General features: G+C 45.9%; 1 protein-coding gene across 1 annotated transcript in view; it reads left to right on the top strand.

Annotated features, from left to right (window-relative positions):
- The first annotated feature begins 945 nt into the window (after positions 1 to 945).
- Positions 946 to 22,561, top strand: part of ppm1e (protein phosphatase, Mg2+/Mn2+ dependent, 1E) — a 33,877-nt gene continuing 12,261 nt past the window's right edge. Inside the window, exon 1 of the mRNA XM_062485133.1 lies at positions 946 to 1,234. Within this exon, the coding sequence (XP_062341117.1) occupies positions 1,053 to 1,234 (182 nt within the window). The 5' untranslated portion in view covers positions 946 to 1,052. The remainder of the gene's footprint in view (positions 1,235 to 22,561) is intronic.

Below are 22,561 nucleotides of genomic sequence, written 5' to 3'. Positions count from 1 at the left end.
CTGCACAAACAATCTACTCTTGAGATGACTGAGAGCATCTGTCCTACTGCACCACAGATATGTCATCCTGCTCTCAGTTGAGTGGCTTGGAGTGAGATGGCGATGCGTCTCTGTAATTAGATTATACACTAGGCCTCTGCAGCAGTGTGGGAAGGAAATACAACCATTTCGTTTCACATGGACAAACTCGCAGCTTGAGTGATGTTCGGCTCACACCGTTTTTAATGTCATCTGTTCGACACTGCATCCACAATGACTTTGGAAGCAGTAGCTACAAGGTGAAAGCCCCAAATTTCTATATGCTGTTCACACACATGCACACATTTTAAAGGGAAACTTACGGTGGTATATAGATCCTGTCAGACAAAGTTGAAGCATTTCCAGTAGAACCAGAACTATGTACAAAAATGGACCCTGAACCTTTATTATTCTTTTTTTTTTTTTTATACTTACTGATGTGATGGCTCATGCATCTTCTTTATAATATCAGTTACGGGTATAAAATAACTCAAAATAACTCTAAAATAGGTTGCAAATCATTCATTCCTATAACTGAATAGAGTGAAGCCCACATCAGAGGATATTTATAGCATGTCCCATATACACATTCGCTAAAAACGGGATACACACCACAGCTTGTTGACATATAGCCACTGTATGTTAGAAAGATAATGTTAGAACATAAGCAGCGGAAATGTAGACTTAATAAACCACCACGTCACGCGCTTGTAGGGTGCTTTTGTATCGCATCTCCCAACCCCGTTTTTGGTAGTTCGCACCGCAGGTGAGGAATTGAGTTTGTAACGATTGCCTTGCGTGCGCGTTCACGACCCGTGGCAAATCTGTAAACGCTCTCCCCACTCTATCTCAAAAGCACTCCCTCCTCTCCTACGTCATCAGCAGCCACCCATCCTTATTTGTGATTGAGCGAAAGCCTTGTTCACGCGCGCGCGTCCCCAACCGGCGCGAGTGGAGAGCAGTCCAGCCAGCAATTCGAAGTAGTCTTCTTGCCCGGCTTGAGCTGTTTCTTGTCTGTCCAGGAATGAGAAGTGATGGCTGGTTCTGCAACAGAGGAGAAAACCTTCCGAAGGTTCTTGGAGCTCTTCCTCCGAGAGATGAGACCTCCTCTTCAGGAGAACGACCCTCTACCAATGCGCCCTTTGTCGGACCTCATCACGGAGGACGAAGTGGAAGGGGAATGTCTCGACCTCTGTCTTCAGCACCTGTGCAAATAGTTAAGTAATGATTTGATGTCATTCATAGATGATCTGTTAGCAGTTTGCACTTTTTAATTTCTGGGGTGGCTTGGTAACCGGTCTATTCCAATGCTATCGAGAGTTGGCAAGGTTGCTTTTACGCAAACTCATGAACGACCGAACTCAAACCGGGCACTTTAGAAACTCACGCAGTGAGTCGTTAGTGGTTCCAAGATGTCTGTTTACAAATCTTCTGTCATGGTTAATCATAGACTGTGCAAACGCTTTAATCAAGACTTGACATCAAGCCTATGCAAAATTATCTGTCATTATTTGATGTTTTAAACAGAATTGTAAGGTAGACGTTCCAGCGTAAATGATCAATACCATTTAGACTACAATTTAACAGGTTTTTGATTTCCTCTCGTCCCAAAAATGTGTTCCAACGATATTTCTTTTACTCGCATATTCGCGATCTCGCTGAGGTGAATCCCCTCGTTGCGTATCTCGACGTCATTCCTTTCAGTGAGGTACATTGCCAGCATTTGTAATAACCATTGTATATCCACGTGCTATTTTTAGAACACGAATACCGTAGGATACACATCAGTGGGACTTGATATTTAAAACAACGTGTATAAAAGCAACGGTTGTAGGTACTTGGCGATTAATTCTCGGAGTTCCATCATATTTTCTCATCAACACAACGGAACAATCAAATGTCGTCCCCGGTTTCTGGGAATTCACATTCTTGCATCAATATCACCCGTTCGCAGCCGGGCACATCACTGAAATAACATTTAACGTGGAATGTGTGGGAAGGAGAGCGCATTTTGAGACACGTTGTCCGCCTTAAATGCAAAAATAGTACATAGACGAGAGCAAAGAAAGGGAAGAGAAACTGCCAAGCCAGTGTACATTTTAAAACACGAGAAATAGTATGATGTAATTTGCGCGCGTAATGGTCAGATTTAGAAATAGGCAAATAGGCTACTGTTCTGGACCAAGCATTTGCCGAATAGCCGGCAAACAGATGTCTGCGATGGACATTCTATACCTTGCACCTAGTTAAGAGACTTTTGACTTAAGTTTTTAATGTGCTTTATAGAGCTTTTAAACTTGAAAAAGTAAATGTGATTTTTATAATGGACAGTTTTGTATAATGTGTGATGCTGAGCAAGAGAACACCCCATTACACGGGGCAGATGCTTCCCATTTGCAAGGCTAAGGGAAGCAGTATTGGGTTGTTATACACTATCAGTCTGTTGGATCTGTCCTGCACAAAGAGCTTATTGTTAGATACTTTTTTTTGTTTTATTCAAATTTCAGAGAGCAGTGAGAACGGAGACCTTCCAGATCTCGCTCTAGTATTGACACACGATGTTGATCCACTTGAGAGCAGGGTTCAGTGGCTTTTTGATTAATTTAATCATTTCGAGGAAAGATGAAGATCAAATTAATACACAACCAAAGATTTTGTGAAATGAACCCAAATAGCACTAACATCTTTACATTCATTTTAAATACGAATGTACCTTTTGGATAGGCTATTTGCTTTGGTTCTAGACCATTTTTGCTTTCAGATCTACATTACATAGACATTATTTATGTATACTTTCATGATGTAGTTTCTTCAGTTATAATGATGGTTCTTTTGAGGTAGAACAGTGTCTTAATTGGACACTCACACTGCGTGTTGCTGGCATCACCTCCTTCCGCTGTGATTCTGCTAAACGTGTGATTACTTTGTCTCTGGGTTGAAGATCTAATAATAGACCAGGAAAAGAGATGGAGATCCCCTTTGCTCTCCCTGTGTGTGTGTGTGTGTGTGTGTGTGTGCGTGCGTATGCTCGTGCGTATGTGTGCGAGGGGGGATTACTGGGTGTGAAAGAAGTGTGTTCTGATGGTAGGTGGAGGGGAACAGATGTGTGTTACGGTTCTGTGTGTGACTCTGCGAGTGACGGCAGTATGAACAAGGTGTGGTCTCACATCCGTAGCCTCCTTTTGAGATGGCTGAAGAATCTGTTTTAAAGAGCGGAGAAAAACAGCAAGGCTTCATATTTAGCGTGGGGGGGGGGGGGGGGCCGGCGGGGGTTGGGGACATTGTGACATGGTACATCCCGAACGACGTCACCAGGCTCCGTGTGTGGGTGAGACGCGCGGCCCTCCTCCTCCTCCTCCTGCCATGGCCGACGCGCACCGATACGTACGAGGATGAGGGAATCACGACACAGACACGGAGTTGCGTTCACTATCGGACGCGTCACGTCGAAACTCAGCTCACGTTTAGTACTAGGTATTTTATGATTGTTCACTGGGGGAGTTGAATAGACTACGTTATACGCTAAGATATTAGGGTATACGATTTCAAAAGGTTCCTGGTGATGGGAATGCTTTTGTTTAGTGAAGACGATGCATGTCTAACTAGATATTTTAGATGCTTCTCCATATTTACAGATTATGTCACAATTTGTCTGTAACAAGTCCTTAAGGCTTTTTACCTTGACTTCTCTTCAGACGTAGATAGGTTGTCATTAGAAGATGTACTTCATAATATTCTTTGGACGCACATGGTCATCTACAAAAGATGTTTCTCAATGTCTTGCCTATATTTCTTTTATTTTTAGACTTGGGAGACACCAAACCCCAAGAAACAATTCCACTCATTTTACAATGACAAATGAGTTTAGCATATTCACGCATTTCAGTATCTGTGTGGTACGATTCTATTCGCTTTGAGATCGAGTTGGTTACGCTGCACTCTCAAAACCATCATCAGTGAGTAGCCAGTGTCAACTTGGCCCCACCTCATCTAGCGAGGCTCTCCTGTGCTCAGGTCAAGCACATGAATAACCTGATAACAATGCTAATGACGAAAGCGGCCACGAATGCCTAAGTCGGCTCGTGGGAAGCCAACATCAGCTGCACGGCTTTTCATTCCTCGTCGTCTAACAAGACCGGTAAAAAAGGGTTTGAATTCTTCACTCTCTTTAACGATGACTGTTGACTGCGGGAGTGAGTGAGAGAGGAACATGATAGATGGTGTCAGCAGGCTAATCTCTTTTAGGTGGGGAACTTCAACCAGGCAATTGTGACCAAAATAACCACACAAGGATTTGACGCTATCCATTATTCAACACATCCATCGGGATGAGCAATGGTACAATACCCGGTTAGACTCGCTGAAAACGGTGTGCCGTCTCCAGGGATGGCTAGCTCTGATGCTAACGGATCCTGAGGGTGATTTAGAAGAGAGATCATGACGGAGGAAGGGAAGGATGGAGAGGTGAGCCATGACTAAGCCTCTTCCTTCCATCCCTCCTCTTGTTTCCCTCCATCCACTCTCTCCCGCTGCCCCCGGTAGCCCTACTGGGAGTGCTGATAGACAGTAATTGAGAGAGGAGAGCACTCCCAAACCTCATTAAACAGGCACGTCTCCCGCAGCTGTAAACAACCCCGCTCGCACACATCCGGCGTCACACACACGCACCCGAATCCATGTCCACACAACACCTTAGGTTTCCTCACGCTGCTGGGAAGGAACAGTGTGTGGTGTCGGAAGGGTTGCAACTGATGGGTGTGTTAACGAGCACTGCTGTGTGACCGGATCGTACGCCAGGAAGGGCAGGGGGGATGCATTTGCATGTTAAACACTCATCTCACCACAGCTCTCCATTCGTAGCACAACAGGAAGAGATGGGGGTCATCTGTGCCGTCGGTCCCGATGGCCCCAAAGGGTGGCCCAGGTTTACCTTGCGGGTCTACGGCCAATTACAATTTTCGAACAAGATTATAATAATAAAATAATTGAAAACTATAACTGTTGACTCGGCACTTGGTTCTCTGTACGGTACTTGAAGACACAATGGGACAGGGTCTGCGATCAAGTAGGAACGTTCACAATTCACCCATTTCCTTTTTGACGTGGCCATTAACGCACGTCTGCGAACGATGATCAATTCCTTTTTATTTTCGAGTGCCTCAAAAGTGTGTTGCTTCACACAAACATGATAATCATTAATTCATGCACAAGTGCCCTGATGACATTGTCCCCTTAGTTGTTTGTGCAAAGACAAACTGGGCCAAGAGATTTTTGGCATTGCATTAGAGCGTGATTGTTCTTCAACACTAGCAGCAGCTGCTCCAAAGAGCTCGCCATCACAGACGCACCCCCCCCCCCCACACACGCACACACACACGCACACACGCAAGCAACATAATCAGATATTGGCAGAGCCAACCTCAAGCAGGGTTTCCCGCAGCACTTTGCAGTTAAGGCGGTCGCCTAAGCAACACCCCCCCACCGCCTTAACTACATTGTAAAAAAAAACAAAAAAAAGTGTGGAGTCTGCCGGCAAACCCCACCCTACCACCTTAACTAACACATTTTCTGCGGGAAACCCTGCCTCAAGCTTAGACAGAGGGCATCAGGCAGTCTGGCTCTGTTGACATAAATGTTAAGATGGGACAGAAGCTAAAAGACAAAGACAACCTTCCCATGTTACAGGCAGTGAAGACAGAATGTGACAAACACACGTGTGACACACATGTAACCATGGGGTTAGGGTTAGCCTCAACAGACTTGAGGCACTCTGGCACACGGTATTTCCCAACTAAAACTCAAAATCTGTGTCTCACATTTCCTTCAGCATCAGTTCATCATGAAGATGTGTCATCAGTCTGGCATTGCTCTTTTGTTGTAACTAACCAGAGGCAGCGAATTAAAAGTCCTGTTGTTCAGTAACAGGACTTTTTAATTTCTAATTCATTGTCCACACAGGTGTACTCGGTTTTGCTTCTCCCCATGCAATATACTGTAGTAATATCATTACACATCATATCTACATCACAAGGATCAAAGGAAGAATGTGTCAAACCCACAGCAAAATGACTTGGGTTTGTGTTTAGAATGGATCATAAAACAATTACAGCCTATGGTGAATATAATCAGATCTGACAGGCTTGTCCAATCGTTGCCCTGACTTTCTCAGGACATGGGGATAATAGCCTGAGTGAACATGTCTCTCCAATGCTGGTCCTCTCATTGTAGCCGAGGGCTGAATTAACTGCCCTGCGCACTTGCAATCGATGTGGCTCGATTTAGAATAACTGGCCAGGCTAAACAAGGGCAACAGAGAGAAAGAGAAATGGATCCTCCAGGATTCACCATTCATGACTTACAAATCACTGAAGGCATCTTCGTCTTTTATTTACTCGGCCGCGAATTATCTCTTTTCTGACGAGGACCTTTTTCATTTGGACTTGCTTTGGTACCCATCATCAGTGTCTCATGGATTGGTACCGGGGTCAGAAGGGGAGCGTCTTTTGTGATTCTTTTTTTCCCTCCCTTTTCCTTTTTAACGTCTCCTGGCCAATGTTGAGTTTCCTGAGGCCATGTGACTGGGCCCCATCTCTGTTCATCTGGGCCCAGCGCTAGCTCGCTGACACTTGTAGTCCTACGGGCCTCTTTCTGCAATCACCCCCAGCATGACCTGGCACATGCTGTGCCAAATCATTCCAGTGTTAACAGAAGAGAATTACAGAGAAGCGCAATCGTAAATATAATGATGTCAGGTTGCAAATTAAAACTCAAAATGACTCTAGAAAGCAATTGTCTGGGAAGTGGCTCTTTAATTGCAGTGATCATTAGCCACCACGTGTGTTGGCCATGTAAACAGGGAAGGCGCCCATTAGAGAACAATTGTTTCAGACTGTTCGACATAAGATGGAACCTGCCGTTATTCATAGCACAGCCTAACTGGAACTGTCACAGAGCTGCAAATAGGGTTGGGGAAGTGCTTTGACTTCATACTGGGAAGCTAACCTCATTTCCAGAGGGCTGCGTGTGTTGTAGCAATCACCCAGTAGGCCCATGGACGGCCATTATTTTGGCAGATGAGAAAAGACATGGAGTAATTATCAGCATCAGGGTTGGCACAATACGTGTGTGTGTGTGTTTAAACAAGCTAAAAACACCTAGCACCTGTACAGGCCTTGCATAAGAGCCGCAGACCACGAACCAGCACTTTGCTCCAAAGTGTTGCGCAATCCGTGGGGATGCCAGATTATTATAAAACAAATGGCCTCCTTAAAGGGTCCTTCAAGGTTGTCTCCCCTTCAAGCTTTTCATTTGTCTAAGAGAGGTCTGCCACCCTATCCGCCATGCCCGGCCAACTAATTGGATGGAAATATGATTAATTTGCCAGCTCCAGCCAGTCACATAGCAATTACTCTGAGTGTTGGATGCCAGTTTCTGCCGATACATCTTCGCCAGGTCAAATGCGATCCCGATGCACAACATTTTGTGCCTATCTATTGGAACACCGGAGGTCACTTCCAGGCCTGCAGTGCAGCAAGCGTCATAAATATCAAGTCACCGCAATGTCAAGACCAGCGTGTTGATTTAAAAGGGGAACAGCAAGTACGTTCAAAACGGTCTGTCCGTTTGAATCCCCAAAGACACTTGCCATGACTTAACAAGCAGTTACCACATGAAACATTAGTTGTAAATGTTAAGTCTTGAACTCACTGCGTGGAGTGGGTATTTGATCTGCAGAGACATTAGATGTTTTATTCCAATATTTTATACTGCTTGTTGACTATTGAGAGCAATTGCCTTACTAGGGAGGATGTTCAAGTATTTTGTCATTTTATAGCAGACTAATCAGATCATTCACTGAAGTCCCTAATGAATTGTCTCAGGATGAAATGACCTATTTTAGAGCTGAACTAGTTTCAGAATCTAAAACATGGATATAATGTCATCATTTTAAAAGTTGAAAGGACAGACATCATACCCAATATTGTTATCAATAAAAGACAATTAGCTCTTCAATCTTCAAAGTCACTTTGAAATGCCCTACCCTGTGGAAACCAACCCAAACCGTAATGTTTACATCCACAAATCTTGTTGATGTCATCGCTGTAGACCTTTTGAATGCAGTGAAGGATGGTTAAAACGTGGCACGAAATTCAGTGGCTGATGTTTTTTCATCATCCTACAATGAAACCTCAGGGCTCAACGTGCATCTGTCTGTTTGACCATGGACAACCATCCCCCCCCCCTCTCCCCCAACTCCTTTTCAACCAAGTATGCTTCTGAAATGGTGAGATTTCAGCACATCCCCTTGGAGAACCCTCTCAACAGGCTTGGGCTGCTCTGAGGAGGACTGCACCGAGGAGTTCTAGAACACGGCTCTGCAAATTGATGCTGTCCAAGTCCCATTGGCACCTGTCTCTCCTTAGAGGTTCTCCCGGTTCCTTGGAGGCCTCCTATCTTAAAGCTATTTAGGCCTGACACTGCTACACAGACTCCGTCTGACACAGTTACCACAGTTTAAAGCAGCAGTCTCCTGACGAAGGAGCGAGGGGCTGTCTGGAGATCCAGGATCGGCTGTCCTGCTAGTCACTGCTTATCGTCACCCCAGAAGAGGGATCGCGGGGTGGCCATGTTCCCTCCAGCCGTTCCTCCTCTCTTTCCCGTTCCCTTAGTCCTGGCGGTTGGGTTATCCCGGGCGAGGGAAAATACTTGCAGGAGTAATCCCTTAATCAGAGTGTCTCCCAGGGATTAACATGGAAGTGCAGCCCCAGCCAGTGTCCTCTGTGGGCCAGCCACGCCAGCCTGCTTCCCCCTGCTTAACCCCTCCACTGATCTGGTTGTACGCAGGAACAGTATGGTTCTACCACTTGGCAGCAGGGATGTGCCTCTGACTGCACCTTCCTGCTCTGGTCCATGAATTTGTAATCTAGGCTGTACTGTGTGACTGGAAAGGACGTTTTTCTTATGAGTTGACTGGGCCTGTTTTAAGGGCCGTGTTTATCATTCTGTGCTCTCAGTAGCGGTTTCATAAGATATGTGTAGTCTTGGTAAGGGACATCAAATCGTTGTCTCTCCAGACTTTCTTAAATGTCAGTCTCAAGGATGAATGCCAAAAACTGTAATTATGGTTAATCTCAGTTAAGACAAACACTTGGTGCTACCAATGTGGTAAAAAAAAAATAGAAGACATTCTTAGCTATTGATTGCCCAAAAAAGCTATAAATTTTTGATGCCGGGTGTCATTGTGTCATCCAAGATTGTGCGTGGCCACGCTGCTAGAGCAGTCCCCGAATCCCTCCACAAAAGGGTAGGTCAAGGGCATCCGAAGTTGCCCAAACCGGAGGAACGCCGACGCCCTGTTCCGCTACGTGTCCTTTTCCCCCCTCGCTGTTTGTTCTCTACCTTTCTCGCCTACTCAGACTTCAAAAGAGGGATGTGTGGAGGCGTGAGATGGCTGCCCCACATTCCAAAGCCACTCGCTTCTTCCTGCTACGTGCCCGTGTCTGGCGGCTTTCACCAGACCCTCTGGGGGTTTAGATACACTTTTTAGCAGCTCGTTTGCTAGCATCTGCTTAAGGTACCCCCGAACTCACACCGGCCTCAACTGAGGTCTCATCCTCGCTTCCACCGAGAGTGTCTTGTCCCCCTGAGATCTGTAAAAGCTCACGGCTGGGTGGACGGCCATCATGTGGATTCCTAACGGTTATTCACGTCTCGTGTACTTCCTTAAGCTCTATTGTATGTGGCAGTATCACCAACCTGACTGGTGAATTTCCGGAGGAAAGGGTGAACGATAAGAACCTTTTTCGGATAACAGAGGATTTACAAAGGTTAGTTGGCCTGTTCATAGTAAAAATCCTACGGATATAGTGTCTACCCGTGGATTACTGCTATTTTTATGTGTTTATCAACCGATCACTGAAATAGACAAGTAATCCTTTCAGTTGTCTCCTACAGAAGCAGACACTTTTTGCTCTGTAGATGCTCCAGTTTTTTTTATTCACACCCTCTTATGCCTCTGCCTCTTTCTGTAGAACAACATTACGGATGTACTGTATGTGGAGATGCCTGTCTGATGTCAGCCTGTTTATCCAGGTTCTTTGTATATGGGCAGCCCATAGTCAAATGTTGAGTCATATGTTTGCAGCAGAAGAACGAAATGCAAAATAGTTCCTCTGTCGGAATCCCTACTTACCGACCAAGAGCTTAGCCTGTGCTGGCAAAATGCAAATTACAGGTGCAGAACAGAATGCAAAAAATATGTGTTACTGCCCGTAGCAGATATGCCAGTGTATACAACAATACAGCCATGAGAAAAATGGATGTTTTGCTTCTCGGGTGTTCCCACAGAAATATGCAGTACTTGAGATGAGGACAAGTCATTCTGTTTCTATAGGATATACCAGTATTCAACATGACCAACGTGTTAGGGACACTGCCATCATGTGACATCCCCTTCATTTATATTACTAAGTCACTGTGTATGTGTAAATTGTAGTCTTGTGTTAAAGACCCATACTATAGTGTATGGTAAACTGTGAAACATGTAGAAGTTAGCACCATTTATTGAATCGTAAATGTGTCCGTGTATCAATTCTTTATTACAGTGGATAAAGTTGGCTGCACCTAAGGCCCGTGATGATTGGATGACACATTATACCACGGGCCATGTGCCATAGGGCTTCCAGACACAATTTGAACCCTCTCTGAAGTGCCTTTCCCTGTCTGGCCAATAGTGTTGAATAGCAGTGTCCTTTCTTATCCAGGCTCTAAGCTGCTTTACCACCGAATCCCTCGCACAGTGGGACAGACATGCAGACGCAACAGTGGCCATGTTTGGGATCATGTGACACCACAACACCCGATAGAGAAAGTCTGCATTATTGAGGCAGCTGCCACCTACATATTTAATTGAGGCACCCTGCTATTAACTTACAATTCTCAATGCTAACTAACAATTCTCAAAGCCCCCCCCCCCCCCCAGTCCTAGTCTTCATTACATGCTTATCAAAAAGTGTATCCAGCTCCCTAAAAGGCTCCCTGTGTAATTGACGCCTTTATTCTTAGATCCATTTTATCGGTTCGACAGATATATTTCATCTGCAAACAAAGGGGATTTGGTGATGAGCAGCGTTGCGAATGCACAACGCAGTTGGCAGAATATTAATCCGTTCTAGGTCATTAAGTGATGGTCAAAGAGAGTTGTCTTTCTAAGTCTCCTAAGGGTCCTGTGCTAACCCTTCTTCTATTGATGGTTTGTGCATGGCTAGACTCAAGCTTAGTCACTCAGTCCCACTCCCCTGACTGCCTAGAAGACCAGATGGCCTACTTACTAAAGCAGGACCTGAGAATCTGTGACCGTTTCTGTCATTGTGGTGGTGTTGTCCACAGCTATGTTTAATCCTCTCAACTGAAGCCCAGTCTCAGAATGATCTCAGCTACATGCATGCAAATCCCTAAAACATGTCTGAAGATGGTTTTAAATCCGATTGGTCAAATCGATCAAAGAAAGACGTATAAATCCCGCCCCCTTAAGTACTGCAGTGCTTGGATGGCACAGATACGGTTGATGGGCAACAAGCAGTCGACCGACCAAACCAACCTGTGCGAGGACCCCTCCGCACCGTGTACTACATGAGCCCTCGCCACTAACACCGCCTCTGCAGTGGCCTTCACTCACCACCACCCAGAGGGAGAGCTAGCATCCAGGCGCTGTGTGAGGGCTGACTCATAATAAGCAGTGTGCTGACAGGATGAGCCGCGCCGAAAGCCCGGGCGATTAGCCGCTCGCGCGGCGGTAGTCAAGTGTGCTGCTCGTCCACAGAAGCCCATGAGTCATTGGTGAATAATGGGAGACCATACCCCCCTCCCCCCGGGTCGAGGGAGAAATACAGTGACTCAGCATGGCCCTCCGCTAGGTTTCACCGCAGCGGGGGGTCAAACAGGGCTGACCCCTTTTAGGTACCACCACCCACACTCCTTCTTTTCCACCCAACTATCATGGCTCTGTGTGTACCTTCCGATCACGCTCACCATGTTGGCTTCTTTTCTCATGGGGATTGGATTAGGTCAAGTGTTGTGGTCCTGGGAGGCGACAAAGATGAAGACGGGCCTGCCTGATCAACGGAGGCCTCTGACACTTTCTGGCTCCCCTATAGGCTATTACGAAACAACTGATCTGCCAGCTGGTGGATTACATAATACCGCCTTAAGGCGCTGTGTGAAGCTGCACTGAGCACGCTAGGATGCCTGTAAGGGACATATATTCAAGGTTTCAGTCAAATACTGGGGGGGGGGGTCTATCAGGAGATTCAGAGTTGCTGGAACGCTGGTAGTGGAAACTATCCTTGCGTGCCAGCTCTAAAGCTACAACGTAAGTTTACAATTCCATTACAAGTTCCAGTTATAGTATTTCTATCAAGCTGTCCACAGCTATCATCTATAATGTCGTCCTCTCTTCCCCCCCGGCTCACACAAAAGCAGCATTACATCAGCAGGAACCAATCCCGTCGCTCGGAACACTACCGGGACTTCGCACATTATGCAAATCACGTCAAGACCACAGCAAGCCTCCGCCTGACGTCATCTCAGCTTCGGGTGTGGCAGCAGAGCTTCCCCCTTCAGCCTCATCCTAATAAATGAATGCCGACCCGACTTAACAATGTAAATGCAAACAAATGAACCTCACCCGAAAGCACCATGACAGGCAAAGCTATTATGTTTCTAGTAATGTAAAATGTCAGGAGGTGTTGGTTGGGGGATTTTGGAACACCCCAGGACGCTGATTGTGCTGCCAAATGAAATCTGATATATTCATCGCTACGCTCGTGCGTCTCAGTTTGAAGACACGGTTATCTAAGCAGCCGTCTCTGCGTTTTTCATATCTCGCCCTCCCGCAGAATTGGAGTCTCTGAATCATGTCCTTGATATGTCGGAACTCTGAGTCGACTTCCAGTGTGAACGTTTGGACAACGATATGAGACTGAAGGCGCCACTTCAGAGCCAAGTCATGATGATCTACTGGCTGTGATGTCGGCCTATAGAGCACAAATCACCCTTTAGACTTTTTTGGAAGCAGGCCAAGTCTTGCATCCTTAACAGCGGATCAATGAATCTCCACCTTACATGACAGGGATCATTTTCTTGGAGAAGTCATTAGGACGAGGTGTTTTAACACAGATTTTGTCTCCAATTAACCCTCAGATTTTAATCGGTCTGTCGGAGAGAAAGCAGTTGGTGCGTATCGATGTTTTGGAACGTGTAAAATGATAATCAAGTAGATGTCACTAGTTACCCTGGTGACATTAAAGTGAACAAGTATTAACTCATCTAGTGACGGACTTGCCAGTGTCATTTAGAAATCACTTCAGAGGAAGTGAAGTGCAGCTGGAAGGAATAAGCTGCCTGAAGTATGAAATGTGTAGTCGGGAAATATAACCAGCTTGAATCCTACTTGACAAACATTTTAGTTGAGGGAGTCTTTAGAATTTAGATTTTTGATGGCTTTAAAAGTCTGCTTTGTTTTTTTAACCTTGGTTACACTGAACATCCTATCGATGGGTGTGTGTGATACTTAAATTGTTTGGCAGGTTTGGACAAGAATGCTTTGCGGTCTAGGACAGGACTGTTGCTGTTTGAAAGACTAAGCTTGTGCACATTTGTGCAACCGTATCAGCTCTTGCGTGTTCATTTCTGTGTGGGTCTCTTTGTGTGTGTCTGTTTGTGTTCATCATGGCGTGAGTGTACTGTAAGACTGGCTCATGTGCTCAGATGACTGATCAGTGGGTGACAGGAGGGTGGCAGCTGGCTGATGAGTTAACCCTTTCAAGAAATTGCTGAAACAACAATGTTGAAACAACAGTTGAGAATCGACTGTCAGGGGTAGAGATCAAGGCATTGTTGCAGGTAAGCATTTTTCCATCCATGTTATTTTCGTCGTGGATGAATAGTAAATAGATGATATTTTACATGTTTTATTAGTGCCATTTTGATAGGTTCTGCAGTGAATGTTGACTAGAAAGTTTACCCTTGACAGGGCAGCCATATCTTGGTACTAGTATTTACACTATACACACATCCTTGTGTAATTCTTGACTTGGAGGCCGGTAGTCAGACAGGACTGCATAATCTCCATGACACTGTTTCACAATCTAAATAAATACAGTACTTCCTTGTGCGGACAAAGTCTGAATTTGGCGATGGGATGGAAAGCCCTTTCTCAGAATACCGGGGCACTTTGGCATGCATCTGCAATACATTGAAGAGAACAGTACATGTTTCAATCTCTGGGATTAGGCCTGTAATCCCCGGCCGAGACAGAGAGATACGGCCCATTTGTTTCCTCAAAACACGACTGGCCACTCAACGCCTGTGTGTAAGCTGTGTAAGACTCACCCCCTGACTTGACATTGGCATTCAGTGTTGACCCAAAATACATTCATATTCAAAATCCAGCATTCAAAATGTGTTTTGTCAATCTATCTAGATTATTGTTTAGTCCTGTCAATTGCCATCTTTTTTTTTTTTTTTTTTTTTTTACTAATGAGAAATGTACTTAACGGATACACAATCTTAAATAGACAAATGATGGGTGTGAAACTTGTTAGTGTGTTCTAACTTTCCTTCCCGACTGAAGTACTTTGGTTTGTGCCAGTGCTCATCAGTCTGTCAGTGTCATGTCAGATGGGATGTTCCACAGCCCCTTGGCCCAGTGTTTCCCCCTCCTGTGCAAACAGACTCTAGAGAGGCTTTCAGTTCTGAATAGAGCAAAGGGAAATGCGTCTAACCCAGTTAGAACTCTAACAACCCCATGAGGAGACAGTGAACAGTAGCTCTTACACCGGGAGACTTGGAACAGCTTGCTGGTCAACTTCATTTTAGGTTTTATATTCTGATTTGACCTTTTTCAACAATATATTATATACTTTTATATCGAAAATTCTAGGGTTAGAATAGTGGATTTCCTAGTAGTGTAAGACATGCTGAGCTGATAATACCATCCAAGACTCTAGAGAACAATATCTCAAATCAGTGATCTGTGATAGTGAACTGGAGGGATCGTGGCCTGGTAGATTGGAAGTACAGGCCTACGGCACAGCAAAGAGCACTCTTATCAGGCTTGTAACCCCGCTGTCTCAGTCTATCATTTCCAACCTTAAGATGGCCGCCATATCAGGAGTCAAAGATAGAATGCATCTGCCTTGCCAAAATGCCCGAAGGATGGCGGATTTTCAATCGTAGAACATTTCCTAGCTGTCTTTCATCAGCCTCCATTTCTCACCCCCACACGCCTGACAACTGGCAACATTTTCCAGGCCATCCAGGTGGAGATGTCGAGTAGCGCGCATCAGATCGAGTGGGGCTGCTTTTTCCAACACCGTCCTTCACAGGAAAAGGTCAGATCAAATAATGACATGAATGATCTGTGGAAAGAGGAAGTCAGCCTCTGGTTATGAAGAAAAATAAATAAATATTTACATCAATTTAGAAACTTAAGCTACAGTGATGATTGACGTCGGCTGCAGACATCTGAGTTCCCATGGAAACAACCTGCGGGCCCTTTCTTTGGAGAGAAATACTCAAGGATAACAATATAGTGAAACCAGGTTTAAAGCATCAATTATGCTGTATCTGGTGTACTTGTGGAGGACACATTCGCCTTATCAGATTTGAGCACTTTTTGTCCATTTTATCATCTAAGCAGCCTGTCACCTCCCTAAGCTACATATTTACAACACAAAGTGAAGGCACCTTTCACACTTTGCCTCAGGGAATGTTTTTTGCCAATAAGTCAGTCATTTTGACAAGCGTCGTGGGTGCGCTTCCTTTACCCAAAACACTTTACCTGTGCCTGAGTAAATATTTTCAAACCCTGCTCTCTTTAAATCAAAACCTCACTTTTTCATGAATATATGTTGTTAAGGTGCATGGTGTGGAAAAGAGAGGGTTATTTTTATTATTTGACATTGTCCCTATAGCGTGGATATCATATTCCATTTTCTTTCAATATTCAATCTTGGAATGTACATCAAGATTATATAATAGTGTCACCCAAGTAGATCAGAGAGAATGTAATCTCTATTCAAAGGAAGACACAAATAGCCAATTAGGACACTGTCTTATATTAGCTGTGAATATCTGATAGAAAACCATGATTTCATAGACGAATATAAGACAAAACACATCATTTTGATGTATGATATACCACGCTGTCAAGACACTTTCAAGACGCTGTCAATTGGACGTTATCAGAAAGTTGTCGAGATTAAACTATGATTCAAGTCCTTATGGTAACAAAATCTCTAATGTTCTCTTGATTCCAGTTAACTCTAATCCTCATTCAATACCTCAGTTAAAGTAACTAATGAAAAGCGTGCATGCCCTGCATGCACGAAGTCTGTCACAAGTCTGTCGGTTAACCCTGATCGATAAGAGCCAAGTTGGAGGATTTTATTTCCAGGCACCAAAATCTTTTTTGAAATACCAGGATGCAGGACTCCTCGTCCTTCAATGTCACAACAGCCCAAATAACTGTCCTCCTTGGCCCAAGTAGGTCAAATCTCTCCTAAATAGACCCACTCTCGCTGCTCTGTAAATCTCAGAGCTGACACGTCTCACCTTGTTTACCCCCTTCGTCACTACTCCAGAAAGCTACTTGAAACACACACCCTCTGGACTTCACAGAAGCAAGTCGACCACCATTTTGGGCTTTCCCCCCACCCCCCTCCAATACGAATCCAGGAGTGAGGACGAGTGGACTCTAGAATGTTCAGTGCGACATAAAATGTCTCCTTGAACGGAATTCACATAGTAACAGTGCAGGAACAGTAATGTTGTTTCTGACATGCATGCATGGTAGCACTGCACTGGTGGTTTCGCCCCATTTTTCATATTTCTCACGACGATTTAAATAGCATGTTCTTGAACAATATTTTGTTTCTGTTTGAGGGTCCACTGCATTATCTTTTTGAGGACTTCACAAGTTTACTTTTGCATAAAGGCTGCATGTTTGTTTTGACAAAATGACTTTGCATTAAGGCAAATACATTTGAAGTGTGAAACCAGCTGTTGCCATTGTTTTACCGGTGTTTGCGCCGCTAGCACCACCACCACCACAACAACACGCATGCAAAACCAGTGTGCTCTCTCGCACACGTCTCATGCAAAAGAACGTAGATCTTCGTGTGTACAGCAACAGGGATGACCCCGGTGCCCTGGTTTGCCGCCTTAAGCCAAGCTCCCGCATTGGTAGCATGACCTAGTAAAGCCCCGTGACCTGTCTGTTAACCCGTCGTGATGCGTTTGGTTTTCATATCCTCCAAAGGTTTCAGATTAGGTTCAAAGATTTAAGGCCGTCCGGGACAACCACTTCCCTTCCTTCCCTCCTTAAGTGGCTTTCGCAAAAGCTATCTGTTTGATTTAGCTTTGGTGGTTGTATAAAGGTCCAAATACCGAGAGGTTGACTAGCAAGGGGGGGCTTGGGTGATGTCTTGGCCTTTCGTTAAGAAGAAGGAAAGCTACCGTTGTTGAAGGGTGAGCGATGTAAAGACGAAGGCAGATGGGACAGTGAGAAAAGATGTCTTGCCATATCATGTACGAATGGCAGTTTTATGAGAGCTGCACGCTCTGGTGTTGCTACTTTCTACATGATGGAGAATTAACCTCCCAAGCGGTTGCGTTTGATGCGAATGTCGTCACAGTCGCCTTACAGCTGCTACCCTTGACTAAATCTTCCATATGTGTACTGTATCCTTATGGGAAGTTACCAAACTAAAATACACACAACAGTAAAATAGGAGATGACAAGCTACAGGTTAGACTGGCTCATATCTCCAACTTCCATCTCATGCAGATGAAGGTGATCAGACCTAAATGAAAATATGTCAGATGTCGTTATAAGTGAACCGGTCTCATTTCTACACACAGAATGTCATCCGGATATCATTGTTTGCAATCTTTTAACACAGCAGATCAGATCAGTCTGTCCTTATCCCGTCATTACAAGGATGGGTGTTCTGTACATCTGTCAATAGTATGGACATTTTACACTGGCAGGAAAAAACAGAAAGCGCACCCACTATTCCCATAATGGGGCAATGCTGATAAAGGCCAATAATAGTTGTTCTGTGTATTCGTTCCACTACTGCACCCATTAGAGATGTCCATCAGAAGCCAGTATAACACTGTGACTTAGCGGGCCTGGGTCAGGAATTTATGTTCTGTCTATGCCTTTGTTTCATTTACATTCAAGCCAGTGCTTGCTTAGCCTTGATAGTCCCAAGACCATGCTATCAGTCGATGCCAGACTGTAAAATACCCCGAGATGTAATCTATTGACTCCATGACGAGAATTGCCTGCTGGAACAATCCTACAGAGATGTGGACTTGTGGTCTGAAACCACTGGTTAGTCACAGCATATTGGAATATGAATAAGATTTCCTGATACCGGTACACATAGACAGTCGATCCATCCACACTGGGTCCATTCATCTCCTAGGAAGGACACAAAATAACTGTGTTGATTGACTGACCTTCTCAGTGCATCACCACAGTGTCTCTGTCTCTCACTCTCTCTTTCTCTGTTTGTCTTTCTCTCGTTTGCTCTTTCCCCTCTCTCTCTCTCTGTCTCTCACTCTCTCTCTGTGGAAATACTTCCTCATACAGTGTTCCGACACTTTAGCCAAACAATATCAGGGCACACTGCAGTATCCTTTAAGGCTGAGGCAAAGGCTCATTTATCATTTCATAGAGGCGCGACGCACAGGCCGGCCTAAATCAAGAGTGTTGCCATGCAGTGCTTCCACTCTTAATACATCACTCTGTGCTCTGGGTGATTGAGCTTTAGGTGCGTTGGCTAGAACAGGGTGTTCTGTGTGCTGCGTCTAATGTGGAGCACCCCAGGGACTGGGATAAACGTCTCAGTCATTAGCAGGATGGGTAGAAAAGGTAAAGCTGGCTTAAAAGGTGACGGGCAAGCCCGATCGATCCCGTGACGCACTTGGAGCAGGCACGCAGACCATTTGGCAGTATAGGAATCGCGTCATTCGGTGACTCTCCCCTGACTTCTCTCCGTAACTCTAGAGCATCATGGGATTTGTAGTTTTGGCCATCGATTTTTTTTCCCCGTTGGGTGTCGTTGTTATGCCGGTCGTGGCCCAGAGCAGTTCCTGTCTGGATTACGGAAGTCCTTGTTTCTTTGTAATGGACAGTGTCGTTACACGAGGGCGGATGAGCTCCTATTCCGAAGTCTTTAACACGACCCCTTAGGGAGCGCCGTCAAGCAATGGCTTCTTATTGGGCTCGCTAGCTTCTTCCACACGGGTGGCTTCATTAATTACTTAATAGCACGGTGGTTGCTTCGAGCTCCATGGCATTTTAAGACGCATTCGCATTGGTCCACGACATGGTTGACAACTGCTCCTTCCTAAGGAGATGAAAAACGATATTTGTTTGTCGTTTAGTTTCGACTTTATTACTGTACTTGCACTCAGCGAGGCACACTATTGTCCTCACATGAATGTTTCTTACCATCATTCCCACCCTAACTTGTCCCTAACTTTTTGCACTACGTAGACATGAACGGGTCAATGTCTCATTCCCGAAAAGCACTACTGTTACTTTTGTTTTGTTCATTTCGAATTAAAATGCGTCTTTGAAAAAAGCCCACTTCAAAAATATGTATTTTGGGGCATTTTCTCATTTTATTAGTGGAACAAGCTCTAGTGGCCACCATTCTCTGCTGTCTCCTTGGAGACGTTGTAGTGGGAGAGTCAAAGAAGTAATCATATTGGGGCCCTGGTAGCTCACTGGTTAAGTGTGTGTACCATGTCAGCTGAGGCCTTACTGCAGGGGCTTGGGTTTAAATCCGACTTCACTTTCCCCTCGAAACCTGTAAGCTTAAGTTGTTCGATCCCCCCCATGCTGTGTTTCAACTGTTTATGTTGTGACAAGGGTCTGTTATTTCTGCTTCGTCCTCCACTGGCCCTGTCTGAGTCATAGACTGGCATTGCAGACCTGTAGATATTGAGAGACTCGCGTGTGCACACACACACACACACAACCTCCATATTCCATCCTTCTGCCTACGCATTCTCTTCCCCCCCCCCACCCCTCTCTCTCTCTCTCCTTCTCTGTTGCTTACACACACTAGCGCACACGCACTATTTTGATGACCTGCACACTGCTCAACCTCTCGAAAAGCGCCAGCTAAAGCAGCTCAGAGCACGCCTCTGAGAGAGAGAAACGCAACCTTCCGACGCCAGAGGGAAAACGAGTAGGTGACACGAAAAGCAAAGCACCGTCTTCGTAAAGGAGAGCCGGCGAAGCGACGCAAGCGAACGGCGCGCACAGGCAGTCGCACGCACGCGAAGGAGAGGTGGGCGGTCGTGACGTCGGTCCGCGCTCCGCTGACGTCCACTTGGACGCGCTGCCGCCGCTGTGGAACCTCGAGACCTGTCAGCAACTCTGTAAGTGGAGGAGGCGGAGGAGGGCTGCCCCCGACTACGCGCGCTGCCCAGTATATTTAGCCCCCGGCTGCAGGGTGGGAAAGGCAGCTTTGATGGACCCGAGCGCAGAGATTTAGAGGCAACCTAATCCTGCATCCCCCACTATAAATAACCCCTGACTCATCCTGCGCGGAGATTACCTGCATTCCCACAATTCATAGAGGGGGGGAGGGAGGTGGGGATGGGGTTTGGGGGGGGGGGGGAAGGGAGCGGATAGATTGAAGGAGGGAGGGGAGAGACGTCGTGAGGGGAGCCTGTGTGGTAGTGCGCTGCTGGCATACAGTATGCATGGTCACGCATCACACGCTAGCGCTGCACAGCCATCCACGCTAACACGCGGGCACACATGAACACGGCATGTTTCACACACAAAACTGTCCACGCACCCATGTTGCCTCATCAGTGCTGCATGGAGAAACAGTGCAGGGGTGGAGACGACGCAAAGTCAATGTTTTGGACCCTGTGTAGTAGGTACAAAGTTCTACGCAACAGTTTGTGTGTTCGAGGGAGGGAGGGAGAGAGGAAGAAGGAGATAGGAGGGAGAGAGAGAGAGAGAGAAAGAAGGAAAGAAAGATCTTGGCAAGTCCCTGTCAAGGACAGTTGAAAGTTAATGTCGGAACAGAAGCCCCATGAGAGGCTGTGTGTGACGCACTGTTGCCGGGGATGGGTCTGAGCACTGGCAATGCTCTCTCTTTCTCACACACACACGCACACACAACCCATGCACTCCTCTCGGTGAGTTCTGTGACGCACCGCACTCAGCAACTCACGCGCACACATACACACACACACACAGTCCATGCACACTCTCACAGAGAAACTACCAAACAGTACGTACAGTAGGAGAATGAGCACATCTTCAGTCTTCCTTTCCGTTAACCTTAATAATGCACCTGTTGAGAGTAAATGTCCCTAGGTTCGACAGTCTTGTTAGAATAGGTCTAGGATCAGTGGTTTGCTATGCATAGAACCATTGTCTCAGACTGAGTGAGAATCTTGCTTTAGGCGGATAAGACGGTAGCTTGGTGTACTGAACGGAGTACTTGCGATCAGTCAAGTTCTTTAGTATGATGGGTAGGGTCTCTCTCTCTCGCTCTTTTTCTCTCTCATACACTCGCAAGTCCTCAATCCCTCTAACGTTCCATCCCTCTATCTCTCCTCTCTCGCTCTCTCGCTGCCCCTCTCCCTTTCTCCCCCCTCCTCCGCTGAAGCAGGTCTGACCCTCCCCCCTCTCTCCGTGTGACGTCAACGCGAGGCTCCCCGACCCAGATCTTTCACCTCTACAGCAGCTGCATTAAGCCGCAGTAAAGCCCTCCACTCTCACTCTACCCCCCCCCCCCTCCGCTAGCCTCACCGCTAGCGCAAATCAATGCAAACCCCACCATCATGCTAACGCTAGCATGCCATGGAGAGTGAGTGCAGTAACAAAGCAGATGAGCTAAGCTAGCTACTGTAAAGGCAACTGAGGTTACAATGATACATAAATAAAGAAAAAAAGGGGTTTTGACTTTTCATTCAGTCACCCATGATATATACCCAGAACACCTTCACAGTGAAGGTGTTCTGTCCCCAAAATATACGGCTCAGGTCTGAAATCCCTTTAAATGAAGCTCTGCACATTGTTTGGGTTGTCGATGGTGTGTAAAAACGGTACGTAAAAGGCAACCAGAAAGCCCAAGTCTGCCTTTCTACTCCTAATCCCCATTCCTTCACGCTGTTCTGACCTCACTGTGGCGCACCAGCAGAGGGGGGCCGCTATTGGCTGATGACGTGTATGCCGGAGCCCCTCAGCCAATGAGGGCTCCCCACCTCAGCACCCAAGCCCCCCTCCATCAGGCAGTGACGAAGTGTGCAAGCTAGTGAGTGTGAAAGAGGGAGAGATGAGAGAGGGAGAGAGAGAGAGCGTGGTTTCTATGAATGGAAACACGGGGGAGGAGGAGGAGGAAGTTGAGGACAGTACAGCAACTGCCACTGTCATGACATGTCAGCTGGGAACCTTTTAGCAGGGACTGACTTTCTTTCTCCCCTCCCTCCCTCCCTC

This window comes from Osmerus eperlanus, chromosome 19 (genome assembly GCF_963692335.1).
Source record: "Osmerus eperlanus chromosome 19, fOsmEpe2.1, whole genome shotgun sequence".
Taxonomy (NCBI): Eukaryota; Metazoa; Chordata; class Actinopteri; order Osmeriformes; family Osmeridae; genus Osmerus; species Osmerus eperlanus.
The sequence above is the reverse complement of the archived record's forward strand: the minus strand, read 5'-3'. Positions and strand labels throughout refer to the sequence as shown.